General features: G+C 35.9%; 1 protein-coding gene across 6 annotated transcripts in view; it reads left to right on the top strand.

The window, feature by feature from the left end:
- Positions 1 to 22339, top strand: part of LOC123546327 (uncharacterized) — a 313757-nt gene that overhangs the window by 207066 nt on the left and 84352 nt on the right. For all 6 annotated transcript variants that reach the window (XM_053551859.1, XM_053551862.1, XM_053551858.1 and 3 more), the window contains exons 83-88: positions 1026 to 1231; positions 6116 to 6248; positions 7317 to 7489; positions 17007 to 17113; positions 19613 to 19695; positions 21537 to 21691. In XM_053551859.1, coding sequence (XP_053407834.1) covers positions 1026 to 1231; positions 6116 to 6248; positions 7317 to 7489; positions 17007 to 17113; positions 19613 to 19695; positions 21537 to 21691 — 857 coding nt within the window. The remainder of the gene's footprint in view (positions 1 to 1025; positions 1232 to 6115; positions 6249 to 7316; positions 7490 to 17006; positions 17114 to 19612; positions 19696 to 21536; positions 21692 to 22339) is intronic.

Here is a 22339-nt window from a genome sequence, read left to right as displayed (position 1 = left end):
ATGGCAACTTTTAGTAACAAGTGTTAGCACTATAAATCAAACTTTACCCTGCGATGATGTCACCAAAATTTTAACAGCAGACAACAGAAAGACTTTACATCATTATAATTTCATGTGATCTGGCGTGATGTTTCGGTGTGAATTATTGAGTGTCTAAGTCATTGTTTGATTGGTTTATCTTTAAATGAAGCAACATTGTTTTAGCGTGTGGTGAAATGACGTCGCAGGTATACTTGCAATTTCTATGTAATATAAAACGAAACAATCCTAAGAAAATAACATATACCTGTCTTAATTGAATTGAATTAGCGTACAACTTGATATAACTTAATTATGATACAACTATGAATTATTATGCCTTGGACGAAGTTATGTAACACACTAGGTTCAGCCCTCATATATACTATGGATGTATGTATATGGTAGTTATGGGAATTTTTCAGAAATATTTAATGTAAGGAAACACCTTGCTGACCTTCTCTTTGTTACAGTTAATTCTGCAAAATGATTAATTCCAGAATATTAGATTTAAGTAAAAAATGAAAGGCAAGTGTAGATTTCCTGGAAGCATAGAGCATTTATTCAGTGAGGATTTTAGGGTATCATTTCAACAGTGTTCTTGGATATTTAAAATTTAATATTCATGCTCATCCATTTTGTTTTGTTTGTCACAAAACCAGGATCTTTGAAAATTTTGTGTATTTTCTCTGCACAAGCCAATAGTCATTATGTTGGAAGATATTTTATATATCTGTGCGTATTTCATCCATCATATTTTTGTGTACTGCAAAATCAGGAACAGAAATTTTGTATATTTTCTCCATTATAAAGCCAGTGGTCATTATGCTGGATGATATATTATATATCTGTGTATTTTTCTAGGATTTACGAACAATCTGCCTTATGTGTCAGTGGTATATATAGAAGATACATTATATATCTGTGTATTTTTCTAGGATTTACGAACAATCTGCTCTATGTGTCAGTGGTATCTTTAAAAGATATATATCTGTGTATTTTTCTAGGATTTACGAACAATCTGCTCTATGTGTCAGTGGTATCTATAGAGATAAAGAAACAGCAGTTGAAGACCCATGTCCAGGAGATCAGTTTGACGCAAGTCTGCAACGATACCTGCCAGAACTTATAAATAGCTTGGTCATTGATGGACAATATGCTGGTATGCCTGAGCCAAAGAATGATGCATCCAGCATTTACGCAGAATGTAACGGTATGTAAAGTGCTGTTTGTGTGTGTGTGTGCGCGTGTGTGTGTGTTTGTTGTGTGTGCGCGCGTGTGTGTGTGTGGGGGGAGGATTAGGGGGGGGGTGGGGGCAGAGGTGTCAAAAAGTTACAAGAGGAGGTTGTAAATTTGTATCTAAAAACCTTTTTGATGGTTGGTTTACAAAGTATAATTTTTTTTATGTACAGTTGAATATCGTTACCTCGATATTGGTTAGCTCGATACTCCGGATAGCACGATGTGTTTGAGTATGTCCCGATTTTGCCCTATTCATCTTAATGTAATTATTTATCATTACCTCGATATGCTTAGCTCGATATTTTGTTTAGCTCTATGAGATTTTTCAGTCCCGTCAACTTACCTGTACAGTTTTTATCCCTGGTTTCGTCGATATCACAGCTTGTCAAAAAAAATATCCATGTTATTTGGAAGGTGTGAAAATCAGCCCATTGTTGTCCGGCGATGTATTAATCATATTCAAGTTAGTTTGTGTGTTTATTTTGTTTGTTGTTTAATCTTTAATCAATTTAAATGTCAGGAAGTTTGCATTTAATTCCCAATAATTACTCTTATAAAATACCGTGCAAGCAGGAAAGCTGCTTTCCGATGTAACATCTAATTTGGATGAAATATTTTCTGTTTGAAGGGGTAAAAATCTGCCATTTAGGATTGAGTAACAATATGCATATTTAACTGGCAAATGTTCGCTATCGAAGCACAGTCAAAATGACTACTCAACTAGGAACATTACCGCTGCATTCAGACTTGTTTAGAGAAGGAATAAAAATGCTAATGTTTAAATGTATATTTTGAAAAAAATAAAAAGTGTACGTATGTATTTAATTAAGATGTTTTATTTGTCAATAAAATTAAAATCATATTTACGTTTTATATTATTTCTTTCCCCTTTCAAACCTTCTGAAAAAAGCATGGATATAATGACAATACAGACGTCCGACACAAGTACAAAGTAGTCCCAGATAGTCGATATCGTTACGCCGAACTTCGGATACGTCGATGCAATTTTTACAGTCCCTTGAATATCGAGGTAACGGTATTCGACTGTATATATATGAACTGAGAATTTATTGAATAAAAAGGAATGATTTATTTGCAGGTAATGACTATTGACGTTTTGCATGTATTCATGATGTAGTTCATGACACTAACATCAGGATTGCTTTACTGTGATATCATTAATTGTACCCCCCAAATAACGAAGTTGTAAGGGTTGGGTATACTGGTTTCAGTCTGTCCGTCTGTCTGACCTTAGACTTAATCTTGTGCACACCAACTATCTTCATCCCCTTGACACAATTTAATGAAACTTCACACAAGTGATCAGTAACAACAGTAGTTGTGCATGGTGCATGTTAGATTCTTTTTTAAAAAAGGATTGCTTTACTGTGATATCATTAATTGTAACCCCCGAATAACGAAGTTGTAAGGGTTGGGTATACTGGTTTCAGTCTGTCCGTCTGTCTGTCCGTAGACTTAATCTTGTGCACACCAACTCTCTTCATCCCCTTGACACAATTTATGAGACTTAACACAAGTGATCAGTAGTAACCCTAATTGTGCATGGTGCATGTAAGGTTCTTTCAGAAAAAAAATTCTGCACAGTTATGGGACTTTGTTTTATGTTGATATACTATGTACATACAGTCTGCATATGCAATCTTGTGTGCGCCTAATCTCCCAAACCCTTGCACATAATTTAATAAAACTTCACACCAACCCTAGTTGTGCATGGTGCATGTTACTTTCTTTCAGGTAAATATTCTGCAGAGTTATGGGACTTTGTTTTTTGTTACTATGCTATAGAGTCTGCATATGCAATCTTGTGTGCGTCTAATCTCCCGAACCATTGCACACAATTTAATGAAACTTCACACAAGTGATCAGTACCAACCTTACTTGTGCATGGTGCATGTTAGGTTCTTTCAGAAAAATATTCTGCAGAATACATACAGTCCACATAATTATGCAATTTTGTGTGCATCAAATTGCAGTATACTGTGTCAGTGCGTGTGGGGGGGGTACAATTTCATCACCTTCAGTGATAGCTCTAGTTTTCATTGGAAACTATTTTTTATGGATTTTAAAACCAAAAAGATTAAATGATTTCCAGTATTTGAATTTAAAGGTAAATCTTCTACCTGATGTTCATAAAACTGTACTTTGTATCAGTTACACTGCACAGTTGCAGGTTTGGAAAATCATTTTGGGTGTAGAATTCTTTCATGTTAGGAGGCTTTTCATGGTAGAAGCCTTCCAGCTGGGTTAAGGACGTTGGTGGTTCTACCCAGGTGCATGTTTGTGCCAGAAATAGTTCCTTTAGCAACATCTTAAGTCTTCCTCCACCATCAAAATCTTGAAAGTCGCCATATGACCTGTGATTGTGTCTGTGTGACATAAAAATCCAACAAGGTCTTAAAACGCATTTAGAAATATTTGTCTTTATGAATTCTGTATTAATTTAGAAAATGGATTATCATAGAAAAAAACTTGGTTAAAACGTTCTACCAGATTTACATAAAATATGATCAGAATATGTCTTTGAATGAAATCAAGTCAAATTGGATACGATGTGATCTAGGATTATCTCAAATTCAGGTGAGTGATAAAGGGCATACAGGGCTTATATAGCCTTTTTGTTTTTACAAGTCGAGCCAAAAAAACCCAAACAACATTGTTTGAATACAGGCTGGTCATAATAGTGCAAAATGTGGACTAACAATTTATACAACTTAAAGACACTCTGTCATTGGTTGTACTAGAGACTGGTGGTAAAACTCTAATGTGTTGTAATTTGAGCTTTTCATCCACTGACACCAAACTTAGGCATTCTCTTCCTAGATTATGCGAGCTGAGATGTTATCTGCCTTTAAAATCTGCTGACACCCATTTCTTTGTACAATATTTTGCAAATTGAATAATAAATCTCTTTATGTGGAAGCATAGAAAAGTATTTTATCCTAAAAGTCTTTTAAAGTATGGCTTTAAAGTTAAACTGAAGAAATAATGTACAGAAAAATTGAGTTTTAACATTAGTACACAAAAAGGAGGTTACACATCTTTGCAAAGAGCTATGAAAATAAATAGATTGGCAACTTGAAAGGCATATAGAGCAAATCTCGCCAACATCACGTGGGAACTGAATGAGATCTCGTTTTAACAGTGTAGGAAACAGACATTTGTTTCATGAAAAACTTTCTATCAGATCGTTTGTTTATAATGATAATGGCATTTTTTAATGTTATTAGTATTTTCTACACTGGAAAGGAATGAATTTATGATTTGAAGTCTGAGAAATCAACAGTTGTCATTTGAAAATTGGACCCGATTTTGATTTATTATGTGCCGGCCATATCGCCAGTGTAATACTCTAATATGCGTCTGTTGATTTAATCACGAGTGGTCAAGTCAGCAAATGCTTTAATGACATACCGCGCTGACCCGCACTTAAGCGAGATTATCTCCTGTTACAATTCTGTGTATTTTATACTTCTTTGATCTGTGGAATAATTCCACAATGGCATAGTCCGAATGAATTATTCTGCTGACATATAACCGAATTTGAGTGGACATGATTTTGCTGGACATTATTTTGATTTTAATATGCCAGTTATCTAAAACAGAAGATGAAAAATAGTAGTGCTCTTTCTTTGTAACAAATACATCAACATCATCATCCGTTAACTTGATGTCATTGTAGCGTAAACATGTTTTAATAGAAACAAGCATATCAAAATATGAATGATTCTTTATCTCAGTAAGTTGAAAATTGATGTTAAAACACCAGTGTAATGGTCAGATTTTTCCCCAGTCAGTTTTTTTTCCCAAAAAAAACCAACCGTTTGATTTCTTCCCTGGGGAAAAAAAAACCAACTGGTTGATTCTTTCCCCGGGGAAAAAACAACTGGTTGGTTTCCACCCACCCCCAGGTTGTTTTTCCCCTCTATTTTTTGTGCATAAACAAGGGAGAAAAAACTGACCATTTGTTTTTGAGTCGGCTAAACGCTGAAAGCGTTTGACGAGTCCTTGCTATCGCCCGATTTCTCATTCTCATTAAATGGCCTCACAACACAGCGAACTGATGTAGTTCCATTAGATTGTCTCTAATTTCAAAGAGTTCATTGACCGGATGAAGTTCAGTTATGTCAATCCCATTTGCTATGACCAATATACGATGTCATCTGTCAAATTTATGAAGTGTAATTGTGCAATACTCGAAAAAAGCCAAGTATTTTCTTCCGCGGTAACTCATTAAGCATAAACACGCATAACGATTCTGCGGGATTTGATAATACATTTGCGCATAAGATTATGGCGACTAATTTAAAGCCCTTTTGTCACAAAATAGCAATTATGATGTTCACAAATTCAAATAAAAACTGCATATTAACTTATTAGCCAAATTATTCATTTGTGACTGTTTCAAAAAATAATCTTTAAAATCATTGCGCAAATAACAAGTTTATTGCGCTGTGCATTTCATGAATTGCGCAGGCTTATCAAGCTTGCGTAACATCCAGCGAAAGACAAAAAATAGTCTGGGGAAAAAAGTTTGGGGAAAAAAAGCTAAAAACAAACTGAAAATGGTAGACTATACTACCAGTACATCAATCATTAGCCGACCCTCAGGCCCGTCAGGCCTTTGATTTTCTCCCTTCCTGGTTGGTTTTTCCCCCTATTTTTTTGTTTCCACAAAAAAGGAGAAAAAAACCAAACCAGTTTGTTTAGTTTTTGCATATCTGAAAAGAAAAAAAACACAACATATGACCATTAGATTATGAGCTAGCCATAGTGTTATAAGTGTATAATATATTTGTAGTGCTAATGAGCTATTTTGTTGTTCTTTTTTTTCCAGTAAAAGTTTTTCCATTGGACGCTGATTATGACTGTTTAGATGGTGATCAGATAATAAACACAGTGACAGCTTCTTGTGCTCCATATGTTATGGGTGTTTATGGGGGTGCGGAAACTGTGGCTGAACAATGCAGGTATGTGTTTATGCCCTGTTAGTTATGGGAGTTAAATGATTTTACAGTACATTAACCTTTAGCCTGCTAAATTTCTAAAATGGACTGGTCAATCATTCAATTTGGGCAATACCATTTATTATTCGAAGGGGAGTTCACTGAAAATTTACTGACTGAATAGCGAACAGTGCAGACCATGATCAGCCTGCATGGACGTGCAGGCTGTTTTGGTCTGCACTGGTCGCAAAGGCAAAACCAATTGCCGCCAGCAGGCTAAAGGTTAAAGGGCAGTTGTTATTGTGTAGCCTGTCTTGCAGTGGCTGGTCTGTTACTTACAATTCTGTTTTTTAAGTACAAAGTTTGATAATTTTCTGTCGGTATCGGACACTTTTTGTTTATATTGAAAGCAAACTCATTATGTGGAGTTAAGTGAAATTTTCAGAAAATTAATCAGTTTGTCATGAAATTTAATTCATAGTTTGCTTCAGTTCTTGGTTTTTAAACTTGAATACCAATATCAAATTAGTCATGTACTTATACTGTCCATACCTTAACCTTCAGCCTGCTGTCAGCAAGTGATTCTGCCTTTGCGACCAGTGCAGACCAAGATCATGTGAACACCCCATTCGAATATTAAATGATACTGCCCAAATTGAAAGATAAACCAATTCATATCAGAAATTTAGCAGAGTAAAGGCTAAAAACTGGCATGGTGGTTTACCTTTATGATCGCTAAAATTGACAGACTATATATTGAAGTAGATGTTATGTAAAATTAAAACAGTTCTTTCGGTAGAAAAAAATTCTAGGAAGTGTCATTAAACCAATTCATAAGAATGTGATTCATTTCAAAGAATGTGAACACATATTGAAGCCCGTTCACATATTGAAGCCCGTTCATAACAGTGTGTACACATACATTTAAACTAATTTAAAAGAATGTGCCTCAGATTTACCTCTCCTGACTAGGAAAACCTATTCCACATTTAAGTTTTGTTATGCCCAATAAGATGATGGTATTCAAATTGGGGCTTGCATTTTCACTGCATATTTGTTTGTTTTTATGCCATTTGAACTTATTTACATCAGAATGCTGTCTGCATGTATAGAAGGGATGATTGAATGGCACAAAACGTATAATGTATGTGAAGGCTACATTGATGCCCTGATGGAGGCCAAAATGAATACCACCTATGCTGCGTATTTCCAACGTGTAACAGGACTGGACTGGACTAAGTGTGAGGATGAACCAGGACACGATGGTAAGGACTGACAATTCAATAATGTATTCATAAACAATAAGAATATAAGTTTGTACGTATCAGAATGCGTTGTATAGGCCTTGGAGGGGTACCTGTAAGTCTGGTCTATTTTTAGCTTGACTATACGAAGTATAAGGAGAGCTATCCTACTCAACCCGGCGTCGGCGTCTTTCCATGTCCCCACCTTGGTTAAAGTTTTTTTACACTTTCTCTTTTTTTAACTTATCTCTGTAATTACTTGATGGATTTAATTCAAACTTGAAATAGTTTTTCCTCATCATCACCCACATCATCTGACATAAGGGCCATAACTCTGGCACCAATATTTTATGATTTATCTCCCCTTTTCACTTAGTTTTTAAGGTTGAAGTTTTGATGCACTTTCACTCTATCTCTGTTATTAATGAATGGATTTGATTCAAACTTAAAATACTTGTTTAACATCATCACCCACATCATATGACACAAGATGCATAACTCTGGCACAAATTTTTTATGAATTATTCCCCCTTTTTACTTAGAATTTCAGGTAAAAGTTTTGACTTTCACTCTATCTCAGTTATTACTGAATGGATTTGATTCAAACTTAAAATCATTGTCCAACATCATCACCCACACCATATGGCACAAGGTGCATAACTCTGGCACCAATTTTTCATGAATTATTCCCCCTTTTTACTTAGAATTTCAGGTTAAAGTTTTGATGCACTTTCACTCTATCACTGTTATTACTGAATGGATTTGATTCAAACTTCAAATCGTTGTCCAACATCATCACCCATGCCATATGACACAAGGTGCATAACTCTGGCACCAATTTTTCATGAATTATTCCCCCTTTTTACTTAGAATTTCAGGTTAAAGTTTTGATGCACTTTCACTCTATCACTGTTATTACTGAATGGATTTGATTCAAACTTAAAATAGTTGTTCAACATCATCACCCACACCATTTGGCACAAGGTGCATAACTCTGGCACCAATTTTTCATGAATTATTCCACCTTTTTAAAATCATTAGTCCTCCACCTCTGATTCATGTGGGGAAGTTGGCAGTTACTTGCGGAGAACAGGTTTGTACTGGTACAGAATCCAGGAAAACTGGATAGGTTAACTGCCTGCCGTTACATGACTGAAATACTGTTGAAAAACGGCGTTAAACCCAAAAAAACAAACAAACACCTTTTTACTTTTTGCACTTTCACTTTATCTCTGTTATTACTGAATGGCTTTGATTCAAACTTAAAATAGTTTGTTCAACATCATCACCCACACCATTTAACACAAGGTGCATAACTTTGGCACCAATTTTTCATGAATTATGCCCCTTTTACTTAGAATTAAAAGTTAATTTTGATGCATTTTCACTATATCTCAGTTATTATGAAATGCATTTGATTCAAACTTGAAGTAGTTGTTCCACATCATCACCCACATCATATGATACAAGATGCATAACTCTTGCACCAATATTTAATTAATTATGCCCCCTTTTTGCTTAGGCTGTACTTGTATAGTGTTTTGATACACTTTATCTGTACTTCTCTTATTTCTTAATATTGTTGACAGAGACTCAGGCTATTGTGCAATATCTTCACCCACCATTGGAGTTAATAAACACTCCAGTGACAGATCCAGTTTTCTCAGATGTGCCCAGTTTCACTATCCAGCATCCAAATAGTCGAGCATGCTGTCTCCTGTGACAGCTCTTGTTAGCTCACAGAGTAAGCTATAATAATGTAGTACATATTATGACGTTCAGTCTTTGAAAGAGTTATTTGAAAACATTTCAGTCGGAAATATTTTATTGTTTCTAAAGCAGACAGGAATATATACAAAAATCTAACGTTTCATATTTTTATTTACATCTTGCAATATTATTATGTTTGCAGCTGATATTTTAACACACACTCATACATTTTTACAAAACTGATTTTTTATATGCTTTACATTTTTAGCTCACCTGTCACAAAGTGACAAGGTGAGCTTTTGTGATCGCGCAGCGTCCGTCGTCCGTGCGTCCGTGCGTAAACTTTTTGCTTGTGACCACTCTAGAGGTCACATTTTTCATGGGATCTTTATGAAAGTTGGTCAGAATGTTCACCTTGATGATATCTAGGTCAAGTTCGAAACTGGGTCATGTGCGATCAAAAACTAGGTCAGTAGGTCTAAAAATAGAAAAACCTTGTGACTTCTCTAGAGGCCATATTTTTCAATGGATCTTCATGAAAATTGGTCAGAATGTTTATCTTGATGATATCTAGATCAAGTTTGAAACTGGGTCAACTGCGGTCAAAAACTAGGTTAGTAGGTCAAATAATAGAAAATCCTTGTGACCTCTCTACAGGTCATATTTTTCATGGGATCTGCATGAAAATTAGTCAGAATGTTCGTCTTGATGATATCTAGGTCAAGTTCGAAACTGGGTCACGTCCGGTCCAAAACTAGGTCAGTAGGTCAAATAATAGAAAAACCTTGTGACCTCTGTAGAGGCCGTATTTTTCATGGGATCTGCATGAAAATTGGTCAGAATGTTCATCTTAATGATATCTAGGTCGAGTTTGAAACTGGGTTGACTGTGGTCAAAAACTAGGTCAGTAGGTCAAATAATAGAAAATCCTTGTTACCTCTCTAGAGGTCATATTTTTCATGGGATCTGCATGAAAATTGGTCAGAATGTTCATCTTGATGATATCTAGGTCAAGTTCGAAACTGGGTCACGTCCGGTCCAAAACTAGGTCACTAGGTCAAATAATAGAAAAACCTTGTGACCTCTGTAGAGGCCATATATTTCATGGGATCTGCATGAAAATTGGTCAGAATGTTCATCTTGATCATATATAGGTCAAGTTCGAAACTGGGTCAACTGCGTTCCAAAACTAGGTCAGTAGGTCTAAAAATAGAAAATCCTTCTGACCTCCCTAGAGGCCATATTTTTCAATGGATCTTCATGAAAATTGGTGAGAATGTTCACCTTGATGATATTTAGGTCTTTTTTGAAACTGGGTCACGTGCGGTCAAAAACTAGGTCAGTAGGTCAAATAATAGAAAAACCTTGTGACCTCTCTAGAGGTCATATTTTTCATGGGACCTGCATGAAAATTGGTCAGAATGTTCATCTTGATGATATCTAAGTCAAGTTCGAAACTGGGTTACGTGCAATCAAAAACTAGGTCAGTAGGTCAGATAATAGAAAAACCTTGTGACCTCTGTAGAGGCCAGATTTTTCATGGGATCTGCATGAAAATTGGTCAGAATGTTCATCTTGATAATATCTAGGTCAAGATTGAAACTGGGTCACATGTGGTGAAAAACTAGGTCAGTAGGTCAAATAATAGAAAAAACTTGTGACCTCTGTAGAGGCCATATTTTTCATGGGATCTTTATGAAAGTTGGTCTGAATGTTCATCTTGATGATATCTAGGTCAAGTTCGAAACTAGGTCAACTGCGGTCAAAAACTAGGTCGCTAGGTCTAAACATAGAAAAACCTTGTGACCTCTATAGAAGCCATATTTTTCAATGGATCTTCATGAAAACTGGTGAGAATGTTCACCTTGATGATATCTAGGTCAAGTACAAAACTGGGTCACATGCCTTCAAAAGCTAGTTCATTATGTCAAATAATAGAAAAACCTTGTGACCTCTCTAGAGGCCATATCTTTAAATGGATCTTCATGAAAATTGGTCAGAATTTTTATCTTGATGATATCTAGGTCAAGTTCAGAACTAGGTCACATGAGCTCTAAAACTAGGTCACTGTGTCAAATAATAGAAAAAACGACGTCATACTCAGTTCATGTGGGGACAGGTGAGCGATTCAGGACCATCATGGTCCTCTTGTTACATGGATGTTTTTAGATATGTTTTACATTATTCATAGTGTTCTTTACATTTTTACATGGATGTTTTTAGGTATGCTTTACATTCTTACATCAATGTTTATGCTTTACGGTTGGCGTTTGCGATATGACTTCTTCTCGGCGATATATGACCATTTTGTGTCGATTCGCTGTAAAACCCAACTCACTCACTCACTCACTCATTTCTCAGCAACCGCTGTCCTGAATTCAGAAATAATTGGTAGGATGCTTCACTTTCAAGGTGTGCTTATTTTCTTCCTTATCTGTTGGAATAATTTTTCAGTGAGATATTGCCTTTTGATTATTCAACATTAGAAAACTATAATACAGGTACAAATTTTGGAATCATCAATTTGTTTTACCAATATTTACTTGTTTGACCTTGTTATTCTTGGTTTCCCATTTGCCTAACTAATTAGCTCGGTAGGGAGAGTGCAGGTCTATGAATCATGGTTCATGAGTTTGATCACCGAGTGGGGTATATGTTCTCTGTGGTGATTTGATAAAAGACATTGTGTCTGAAATCATTGGTCCTCCAGCTCTGATTCATTTGGAGAAGTTGGCAGTTACTTGGGGAGAACAGGTTTTTATTGGAACAGAAGCCAGGAACAGTGGCTAGATTAACTACCCACTATTACACTACTGAAATACTGTTGAAGAATGGCATTAAATCCAAAACGAAAAAAAAACAACAACAAAACTAGGTTTCACAATAGCTGCTCAACCCTTCTAATCCCTAGGTAAAGTACATGGGCAGGAACAATGATATGCATGAAAAGATGAGCAGTGGAAACTATTGGATGTACTTTTTGTGCCCCCTAATGAGTGGTGGGGGCATATAGATTTGGTCTTATCCGTCCATCTGTGCATCCATCTGTTCGTCCGAAGTTCGTGACACGCCTAGCTCGAAAAGTATTTGATATAAATTGATGAAACCTTGCATGAGTTTTTAGCTCACCTGTCACAAAGTGACAAGGTGAGCTTTTGTGATCGCGCGGTGTCCGTCGTCCGTGCGTCCGTAAACTTTTCCATGTGACATCTCTAGAGGTCACATTTTTCATGGGAATTTTATGAAAATGGGTCAGAATGTTCATCTTGGTAAATTCTAGGTCAAGTTCGAAACTGGGTCACGTGCCATCAAAAACTAGGTCAGTAGGTCTAAAAATAGAAAAACCTTGTGACCTCTCTAGAGGCCATATTTCTCAATGGATCTTCATGAAAATTGGTCAAAATGTTCACCTTGATGATATCTAGGTCAAGTTCGAAACTGGATCACGTGCGGTCAAAAACTAGGTCATTAGGTCTAAAAATAGAAAAACCTTGTGACCTCTCTAGAGGCCATATTTTTCAATGGATCTTCATGAAAATTAGTCAGAATGTTTACCTTGATGATATCTAAGTCAAGTTCGAAACTGGATCACGTGGGGTTAAAAACTAGGTCAGTAGATCTAAAAATAGAAAAACCTTGTGACCTCTCTAGAGGCCATATTTTTCATGAGATCTTCATGAATATTGGTCAGAATGTTTACCTTGATGATATCTAAGTCATGTTCGAAACTGGATCACGTGGGGTTAAAAACTAGGTCAGTAGATCTAAAAATAGAAAAACCTTGTGACCTCTCTAGAGGCCATATTTTTCATGAGATCTTCATGAATATTGGTCAGAATGTTCACCTTGATGATATCTAGGTCAAATTTGAAACTGGGTCAGGTGGGGTCAAAAACTAGGTCAGTAGGTCTAAAAATAGAAAAACCTTGTGACCTCTCTAGAGGCCATATTTCTCAATGGATCTTCATGAAAATTGGTGAGAATGTTCAGCTTGATGATATCTAGGTCAGGTTCGTAACTGGGTCACGTGCGGTCAAAAAAAAGGGCCGAAGGTCGAAAAATAGAAAACCTTGTGACTTCTCTAGAGGCCATATTTTTCAAGAGATCTTCATGAAAATTGGTGAGAATGTTGACCTTGATGATATCTAGGTCAAGTTCAAAAGTGGGTCACGTGCCTTCAAAAACTAGGTCATTAGGTCAAATAATAGAAAAACCTTGTGACCTCTCTAGAGGCCATATTTTTCAATGGATCTTCATGAAAATTGGTCAGAATTTTTTATCTTGATGATATCTAGGTCACATGTGCTCAAAAACTAGGTCACTATGTCAAATGATAGAAATAACGATGTCATACTCTGTTCAACACTGGGTCATGTGGGGATAGGTGAGCGATTCAGGACCATCATGGTCCTCTTGTTATCATGATATGAACTTGTGCACCTCCTATTTTTCGTCTGGCTCTGTCCCTATTTTCAGAGTTATGGCCCCTGAAATAGTCAAAAATGCACATTTTTACCTTGTGACACGCCTAGCTCAAAAAGTATTTGATATAGATTCATGAAACCTTGCATGAGTCTTAATCATGATATAAACTTGTGCACCTCCTATTTTTCGTCTTGCTCAGCCCCCTATTTTCAGAGTTATGGCCCCTGAAATAGTCAAATATGCTCATTAACCAGGTTTTCAACGAAAACCTGAGTTATTAGATTGGGGTATGTCGTTGGTCGGGCAGGCGGGCGGCGGCGTCAAACTGGTGTTTCCGGTCAATAACTTTTGTTTCGGTAAAGATATTTGAATAAAACTTGGTGTGTATGTAGCTTATATCAAGACAAAGGCTAGGATTGATTTTGGGGTTTCTGGGGTCAAGGTCACTGTTACTTAAAATAGAAAAAGTGTTTCCGGTCAATAACTTTTGTTTCGGTAAAGATATTTGAATAAAACTTGGTATGTATGTAGCTTATATCAAGACAAAGGCTGGGATTGATTTTGGGGTTTCTGGGGTCAAGGTCAAGGTCACTGTTACTTAAAATAGAAAAAGGGTTTCCGGTCAATAACTTAACTTAGAAATGAGCTATCATGATGAAACTTGGTGTATAGAAAACTTATATAAAGTTGTAGCTTGGGATTGATTTTGGGGTTTCTTGGATCAAGGTCAAGGTCATTGTTACTAAAAATAGGGTTAGGTTAGGGTTAGGGTTAGGGTTAGGGTTAGGGTTGTGCTTTAAAGTGATGCACTGTGATTCAGTATACTTTTTTATTCTTATGAAAAGTAGATTGGGGTATGTCGTTGGTCGGGCGGGCGGGCGGATGGGCGGGCGGCGGCGTCGAACTGGTGTTTCCAGTCAATAACTTTTGTTTCGGTAAAGATATTTGAATAAAACTTGGTATGTATGTAGCTTATATCAAGACAAAGGCTGGGCTTGATTTTTGGGTTTCTGGTGTCAAGGTCAAGCTCACTGTTACTTAAAATAGAAAAAGGGTTTCCGGTCAATAACTTAACTTAGGAATGAGCTATCATGATGAAATTTGGTGTATAGAAAACTTATATAAAGTTGTAGCTTGGGATTGATTTTGGGGTTTCTGGGATCAAGGTCAAGGTCATTGTTACTAAAAATAGGATTAGGGTTAGGGTTGTGCTTTAAAGTGGTGCACTGTGATTCAGTATACCTTTTAGCTCACCTGTCACAAAGTGACAAGGTGAGCTTTTGTGATCGCGCGGTGTCCGTCGTCCGTCCGTCCGTCAGTCCATAAACTTTTGCTTGTGACCACTCTAGAGGTCACATTTTTCATGGGATCTTTATGAAAATTGGTCAGAATGTTCACCTTGATGATATCTAGGTCAAGTTCGAAACTGGGTCACGTGCTGATAAAAACTAGGTCAGTAGGTCTAAAAATAGAAAAACCTTGTGACCTCTCTAGAGGCCATATATTTCACAAGATCTTCATGAAAATTGGTCAGAACGTTCACCTTGATGATATCTAGGTCAAGTTCGAAACTGGGTCACGTGCCATCAAAAACTAGGTCAGTAGGTCTAAAAATAGAAAAACCTTGTGACCTCTCTAGAGGCCATACTTTTCATGGGATCTGTATGAAAGTTGGTCTGAATGTTCATCTTGATGATATCTAGGTCAAGTTTGAAACTGGGTCAACTGCGGTCAAAAACTAGGTCAGTAGGTCTAAAATTAGAAAAATCTTTTGACCTCTCTAGAGGCTATATTTTTCAATGGATCTTCATGAAAATTGATCTGAATGTTCACCTTGAAGATATCTAGGTCAGTTTCGAAACTGCGGTCACATGCGGTCAAAAACTAGGCCAGTAGGTATGAAAATAGAAAAACCTTGTGACCTCTTTAGAGGCCATATTTTTCATGAGATCTTCATGAAAATTAGGGAGAATGTTCACCTTGATGATATCTAGGTAAAGTTCAAAACAGGGTCACGTAGCTTTGAAAACTAGGTCAATAGGTCAAATAATAGAAAAACGTTGTGACCTCTCTAGAGACCATATTTTTCAATGGATCTTCATGAAAATTGGTCAGAATTTTTATCTTGATAATATCTAGGTCAAGTTCAAAACTGGGTCACATGAGCTCAAAAACTAGGTCACTGTGTCAAATAATAGAAAAAACGACGTCATACTCAAAACTGGGTCATGTGGGAAGAGGTGAGCGATTCAGGACCATCATGGTCCTCTTGTTTATTCTTATGAAAGTGTTGAAAACCTGGTTTCGTGGCATTGCCGCATTTCTTGTTTTCACCTTGTGACATACCTAGCTCAAAAAGTATTTGATATAGATTCATGAAACCTTTCAACAGTCTTAATCATGATATAAACTTGTGCACCTTGAAATAGTCAAAATTGCACATTTTCACCTTGTGACACGCCTAGCTCAAAAAAGATTTGATATAGATTCATAAAACCTTGCATGAGTGTTAATCATGATATGAACTTGCGCACCTCCTATTTCGCATTTGGGTCCGCCCCCTATTTTCAGAGTTATTGCCCCTGAAATAGTAAAAAATGCACATTTTCACTTTGTGACATGCCTAGCTCAAAAAGTATTTGATATAGATTCATGAAACCTTGCATGAGTCTTAATCATGATATGAACTTGCGCACCTCCAATTTTTCACTTGGGTCCGTCCCCTATTTTTAGAGTTATGGCCCCTGAAATAGTCAAAAATGTACATTTTCACCTTGTGAAGCACCTAGCTCAAAAAGTATTTAATATAAATGGTTGAATACCAGCATAAGTCTTTATCAAGATATAAACTTGCACACCTCTAATTTTTTGGCTGGCTCCACCCCCTATTTTTAAAGTTATGGTCCCTGAAATAGTAAAAAAAATGCACTTTTTCACCTAATTATGTGCCTAGCTCAAAAAGTATGAGATGTAATTTCAGGAAACCTTGCTGGAGTCTTTAACGTGATGTGACCTTGCACACTTAGCATTCTTCTTGAGAATCTTAGCTCTTATTACAGAGTATAATGGCCCTTGAAATAGCCAAAATAGTGGATTTTTTGTTTGTGATGCTCATAGCTCAAAAATGATAGGGCCTAGAATAATGAATCCTTTTCATAAAATGTTTGTTGAGGCTATATCCTATTAAGACTGCAAACATTTGAATTATTTCCCCTTATTTGTGACAAATGTACCAGTAGGGGGCACACCCTGTGTCCTACAGACACATTCTAGTTAATTGTAAACTAAAACAGATGCAAGACAATATTGTGTCCTATTTTTTAGTTGTATAAGCATCATTAAGAATGCACTGGGAATGTCAGATGTTTGTTGTTGGTTGACATATTTTCATTTTATTTTACAGAGTTATACAAAGTCGTGATGGGATTGATTAACGAACCATTCCAGGATGATTTCAATGATCTGGATAGTCTCCCATCCCGTGAATTAATTGAACGAATTAAACCTTTCGTAAGTTATGCATATTTGGATAAAAAAGATTTCTGCAATGTAGAATTCGATTTTTAAGGGAGTAGTTCCATTTTTAGCTCACCTGTCACATAGTGACAAGGTGAGCTTTTGTGATCACCCTTCGTCTGTCGTCCGTCGTGTGTGCATCCGTGCGTTCGTCCGTCTGTCAACAATTTCTTGTCTGCACGATAGTGGTTTCATTTATGATTTTATTTTAACCAAACTTACACACAACTTGTATCACCATAAGATCTCGGTTCCTTTCTTGAACTGGCCAGATCCCGTTATGGGTTCCAGAGTTATGGCCCCTGAAAGGGCCAAAATCAGCTATTTTGACCTTGTCTGCACAATAGCAGCTTTATTTATGATTTGATTTTTACCAAACTGGCACACAACTTGTTTCACCATAAGATCTTGGTTCCTTTCTTGAACTGGCCAGATTCCTTTATGGGTTCCAGAGTTATGGCCCCTGAAAGGCCCAGAATTAGCTATTTTGCCCTTGTCTGCACAATAGCAGCTTCATTTATGATTTGAATTTAATCAAACTTGCACAAAACTTGTGTTGCCATAAGATCTCAGTTCCTTTGTTGAACCGGCCAGATCCCCTAATGGGTTCCAGAGTTATGGCCCCTGAAAGGGCCAAAATTAGCTATTTTGACCTTGTCTGCACAATAGCAACTTCATTTATGATTTGATTTTAACCAAACTTGCACACAACTTGTATCACCACAAGATCTTGGTTCCTTTCTTAAACTGGACAGATTCCATCATGGGTTCCAGAGTTATGGCCCCTTAAATGTCCAAAATTGGCTATTTTGGCTTTTGCAGCCATATAGAGACTTCATTTATGGTTTTATTTGATACAAACTTCCAAAATATCTTCAACAACAATAAATCTTGGATTCCATGACAAATCAGATCCATTCGTAGTTTCCAGAGTTATTTTATATCTGATTACCTCCCCTGATTGTAGTCAAAATGGATTTTTTATCAGTAAGTACTTAAGGACTTATTTGAAATTTCATTATTGTCATTAGTTGGACCGAGCCAATCAGGGTAGATAACTATGGACTGATTTTATGTCAAATTACCTCCCTTTATTTTTGAAATTAAAATGGGTATATCTCCGTAACTAATGAAGATACTGGTCTGAAATTTCATTTATGTTAACAGATTTATTTGGCAGATCCTTCTTTTGTTAACTTACAATAATTTTCTTTTGAATTACTTCCCTTTTACGTTACTATAAATAGCCTATTTTTAGTAACTTTTTTTATTATTGGCCGTAGGGAAAAACCGAGACCACTTTTCTGTGGTACAACATGGATGGTACCTCCAATTTTTAGGTGTATTTTGACATATCTGTACCTTGTAAGAATTTTGTTTTTCTTTTTGGTTAAATTTCTTTCCTTTGTTGTTCCTGTCCTTTGGACTTAGATATTTTTTCTGAGGACCTTCTTGTCCTCAAGTGCAATGATAACAGGTGAGCGATATAGGGCCACCATGGCCCTCTTGTTTTTTGTTACAAATATAAAATACATTAATTTGTTTTTTGCCTATTATCAGTTATTGTTATCTCAACTAATTGTCAGAGATCTGAATATTTGATTAACATAGTATGAAGTATTATTAAATCATTTCCTTTTTATTACCTCCCTTTATGACTCCTGACAGTATAACTTCATATCATATGCAACATTAAAAACTATGCTGTTAAGTATATTCTCTATTTTGAAAGCTGCATTTTCCTGTTTTTACTTTACCATAAAACTGAAAACCTCAAACGGCTTTAAGGTGGTTTTGCATGTTCAGAATAAAATAAATTTCAACAGTAGATTTTTTTTTTCTGAAGCAGCATGATCTGTTAACCTTTACCCTGCTAAATTTCTAAAATTGACTGGTCCATCATTCAATTTAGGCAATACCATTTATTATTTGAAGGGGTGTTTGCTGAAAACTTACTGACTGAAAAGCGAACAATGCAGACCATGATCAGACTGCATGGATGTGCAGGCTGATCTTGGTCTGCACTAGTCGCAAAGGCAGGCTAAAGGTTAAAAAAATAAAAGAAGATATGATCTTGTACTTGTTTTTTTATAGAGATTGTATATATGTATAATTTGCAGAAATTGGAATCTGTGAGAAAATAACAATTTTGATATTCTTTCCAGTATAGAAACAAATCTACAGCAAGGTTATATGCACATTTCACAGTAAATTAACATACTTTCAATGATGATGCAAAGGTAAATGTATAAATAAGTGCTGAATTTAGAAATGCAGTCGAACTTTGTTCACTTAAACTCAACAGAATGTGCAATTTATGTTTTAGTTATCCATTATTCAAGCCTTCAGACAATATACATTTTATAGGGATTTTGCTAGGAACAGATGATGGGTTCAAGCAGAGGCTTGTTTTCAAATTATCTGAGTTCAAGCAAAAATGGTCAGCTATATAGATAATTTTATCGAACTTTTGCATGTTATTTTTTATTTCAGCTTGACAGGCTGATCTTAACAAACAAGGGATGGCTATACAAATTACTGAAACTTTCTTCCTCCGAGTTTGAGAGAAGAAAAAGGTTAGTTTTTCTGAAAACCAAATTTTCTGTTTTTCAAATTTATTTCTTGGAAGTGTAAAATCAAATCAACCATATTGACAGTGTTAGAAAATAGGACTGATGTATATTAATATATCTACGGATTTGTTTACTAGCCAGAGTTTGCTATAAATTTTTGTGCCCCTCAAGTATTTTTATGGGGGGTTGGGGGGTGGGGCACTTAGAGACGCCATTGTCCCTCCATCCATTTGTTCAAATTTGTGTTGTGCAGATCTCAAAAATGTATTTGACTAGAGTCATCAATCCTTGCAGGATTGTTATTCAGCATGGGTGGTTACATGTTTTAATTTGGATTTCACACAGCCTGACCAGAGTTATGGCTCCTGACTTAGTCAAAAAAAAAAATGCATAAAAAGTAACAAGGGTCTAAGTTTGTGTCCCTTGTATCTTAAAAAATACTCAACATAGGGTTATGACACATTACAAGAATATTATTCAGTATATGAAGTTGTTCACCTGAGGTTTTGTTAAAGATGTCACTCAGTCACCCATTGTAAAAAATATGCATGAAATAAGGCATAAAAATTTGTGTTGCATATATCTCAACAATTTTTTGACCTAGGTTCATGAATTCATAGGGAAATTATTCAGCATGCGAAGATATGCAGTTTGGATTTTGTTCTGGATTTCTCTCAGTCAGACTAGAGTAAGGGCTCTTGATTGTCAAAATTATGCATAAAGAGGGCAGAAGTTTTTGTTGCATGTATCTATATAAGTGTTTGACTATGAGTTGTAAAATATAAGAGGAATGTTTTAAAGAATATTAAGTTGCACACCTGGTGATCTGTTTGGAATTTCACACAACCAGATCACCTAGAGTCATGAAACCATGTAGGAGTATTATGAGGCATGTGAATTTGTGCTCCTGAGTTTTTTTTTATGTGCCAGAAGGCATGTTTTTTGTTATACTCCTGGTGTCTGTCTGTCCGTCTGTTAACAATTTCGTGTTCACTCTGTAATTCTTGAATATTTCAAAGAAACTTGGCACAAATGTTTACCACATCGGGACAATGTGCAGAGCTCATGTCCTGGATGGTTGGCTTCAAGGTCAAGGGTCACACTTACGGGTCAATAATCATATGAATGTGTTTTGTGTCTGCTCTGTAACTTTTTAACTGCTTGAAGGATTGTAAAGAAACTTGGTACAAATGTTTGCCACATCAAGATGACATGCAGAGTGCATATTCTGGATGTCTCACTTAAGGTCACACCTTAAGGGTCAAAGGTCATAGCTCTTTAACTCTCAACTCCCTTTGAAGGATTTTGAAGAAACTTGACACAAATGTTCACCACACCGAGACAATGTGCAGAACGTATGTTTTGGATGGCTAGCTACAAGGTTAAGGTCAAACATTCAGACGAATATTGTTCTTCATTGCGATGCTCTTAATTTATATATCTAACTTAAATGGATTTTTAGTCAGAATTAAGTTGAAAAATATGTTATTGTAAGGACAGAAAGGGGCTGAATTTACTTGAATATTTAAAAAAAAAAAGACTGTTTAGCTTGCTTCAGTAAAAAATAATGTGAAGTTGCTTTTAAAGCAATTTTATTCCCAGCATCATAGAAAATTGTACGATATGATTTTTTTTAAATATTCAAAGAGAGATGTGCCATGTGTTAACATATGATTGAATTGGGACACACACGATACACCTACATGTGTGTATTTTCTGATAAATACTGAGTTATTTCCAATAATTCACTTTATTTTCACATTGTACATTTGTTGAAATATTAAAGTGCTTCATCAATTTGTGTAAAATAATGTACAACATTAACACTATCTTTACTTCTGTAGGCAAGAGCCGCCTGTACCCGAATTATACAGTGGTATAACATATGTGTTCCTAGAAGTGACAGCTGATGAAAATCCAGAAGCAAGATTACGAGCAGCAATTGAGTCAGATAATGACCTTACAGAAAACTTTGAATTCAAATCGGCATTCATATATGGTAGGCCTCTGTTCTACTGAAATTTCTACATTCTTATCCTTCCTGTTGTTCCCTTTGTCTTGCACTTTCTCTGTGTTTCTGTTATTACTGAATGGATTTGATTCAAAATAATTGTCCCTCATTATTAACCGCATCATATGATAAAAGGGCCATAAATCTGGCACCAACATGTCATGAATTATGTCCCCATGTCAAACAATTTCTGATTAATTTTTATGCTTTTCACAATATCTCTGTTATCTCTGAAAGATTTGTTTTCAAGTTAGAAATAGTTGCCCCACATCATCACCTATATCGAGGTCATACAAGGTCCATAACTCTATCTCAATTATTTCATGAAATATGTACCATTTTTACATAGAATTTCAGGTTAAAGATTTGATGCAGATTCACTATATCTGTACTAGATAGCACTAAATTGATTTGATTCAAACTTGAAATATTATTCCACATCATTACCCACATTGTACGACACAAGGGCCATTAAAAATATTTCTTAAATTTTAACCTAGTTTTACTACTGAGAAATTCAGGACAAAGTTCTGATGCATTTACTGTCTAGGTTATCACTAGATGGTTTTGATTCAAACATGAATTAATTGTTTTACATCACCACCAACATCATATGACACAAGGTACTCTGGCAGA

The sequence above is a fragment of the Mercenaria mercenaria genome, chromosome 9, assembly GCF_021730395.1.
Source record: "Mercenaria mercenaria strain notata chromosome 9, MADL_Memer_1, whole genome shotgun sequence".
Lineage (NCBI taxonomy): Eukaryota > Metazoa > Mollusca > Bivalvia > Venerida > Veneridae > Mercenaria > Mercenaria mercenaria.
The sequence above is the reverse complement of the archived record's forward strand: the minus strand, read 5'-3'. Positions and strand labels throughout refer to the sequence as shown.